We start from the raw sequence: 1055 nt of genomic DNA on the forward strand, positions 1-1055 counted from the left end.
GAGTTCGTCGAGGCAAAGATCGAGGAGTTCCTGGTGAGTTTCGGTGAGTGTCTGTCGGGTCTGAGCGACGAGGCCTTTGGGACTCAGGTGACGGCGCTCATCAAGCTGAAGGAGTGCGAGGACGCACACCTGGGGGAGGAGGTGGACCGCAACTGGTTCGAGGTGGTCACGCAGCAGTACGTCTTCGACCGGCTCAACAAGGAGGTGACACTCATGTTACTACATTTGCATGTTACTTTACCAACATCCACCCATCCATCCACCTAGTCTCTTTTCTGTTTATGTAATTCAGGGTTGCAGTGGAGGTGGAGCCTATCCCAGCTAAGTTGAGATGGATGAATGTGAATCTTACCAGAAGTCATGCTATGAAATTTTCTCTCAGCACGTTCTACAGGCTCAGGTTTAACCAAACCAGCCAGTGACCGTGCCAGTGCTGGTGAATGGCCTACCGACCACTCACTCTTACAGCTGGGATGGGCTCCTCCTTCCCTGAAACTCTGAACTGGATAAGTGGTAAAGGAAATGGATGGATGGATCTATTGCAAGTTTGGCCCAGGAATTTGATGCTGAGAGGCTGTGTTGCTGGTTCTGGTCCCAGTTGATGACCGACTGTGGTTTGCGTTGCAGATTGAGGTTCTGAAGACGTTCACCCAACAGGAGCTGGTCTCCTGGTTCCTGGAGCACAGAAACAACAGCAGCAGGAAGCTCAGCGTGCATGTGAGTAAACGGGAAGCAGTATTTCTCTCTGAGCTGCGTTTGTAAGGAACAAGCTGTTTCGGTAAAGTTGAGTTGTTAAAGTCACACTCTTTATTTTCCTTCCTGTTCCTGTCTGCACTCAGGTGGTCGGCTTCGGCGTGGAGGAAGGTGATCAGAGCACCGCCTGCAGCCCAGATTCTGCTACCTCGTCCTCGGCCTACGGTGAAGTGAGCGAGCTGACATTTGTGCCGATCTCGTCGCCATCTCTTCAGGACACCACGCTCATCACTGACATCAGAGCTTTCACCTCCTCCCTCCCCCTCAACCCCTACCACAAAATCATCAACTAGGCTCCACCC

The 1055-nt window shown here is 52.1% G+C and overlaps 1 protein-coding gene across 1 annotated transcript in view; it reads left to right on the forward strand.

Annotated features, from left to right (window-relative positions):
* nrd1b (nardilysin b (N-arginine dibasic convertase)) overlaps positions 1-1055 on the forward strand; it is a gene marked incomplete in the record, with an annotated part of 20639 nt that extends 19584 nt beyond the window's left edge. The window contains 3 exon segments of the mRNA XM_042221110.1: positions 1-204; positions 628-717; positions 840-1055. Coding sequence (XP_042077044.1) covers positions 1-204; positions 628-717; positions 840-1046 — 501 coding nt within the window.

This window comes from Haplochromis burtoni, unplaced genomic scaffold (assembly GCF_018398535.1).
Source record: "Haplochromis burtoni strain Fernald_Lab_line unplaced genomic scaffold, NCSU_Asbu1 Contig_61, whole genome shotgun sequence".
Taxonomy (NCBI): domain Eukaryota; kingdom Metazoa; phylum Chordata; class Actinopteri; order Cichliformes; family Cichlidae; genus Haplochromis; species Haplochromis burtoni.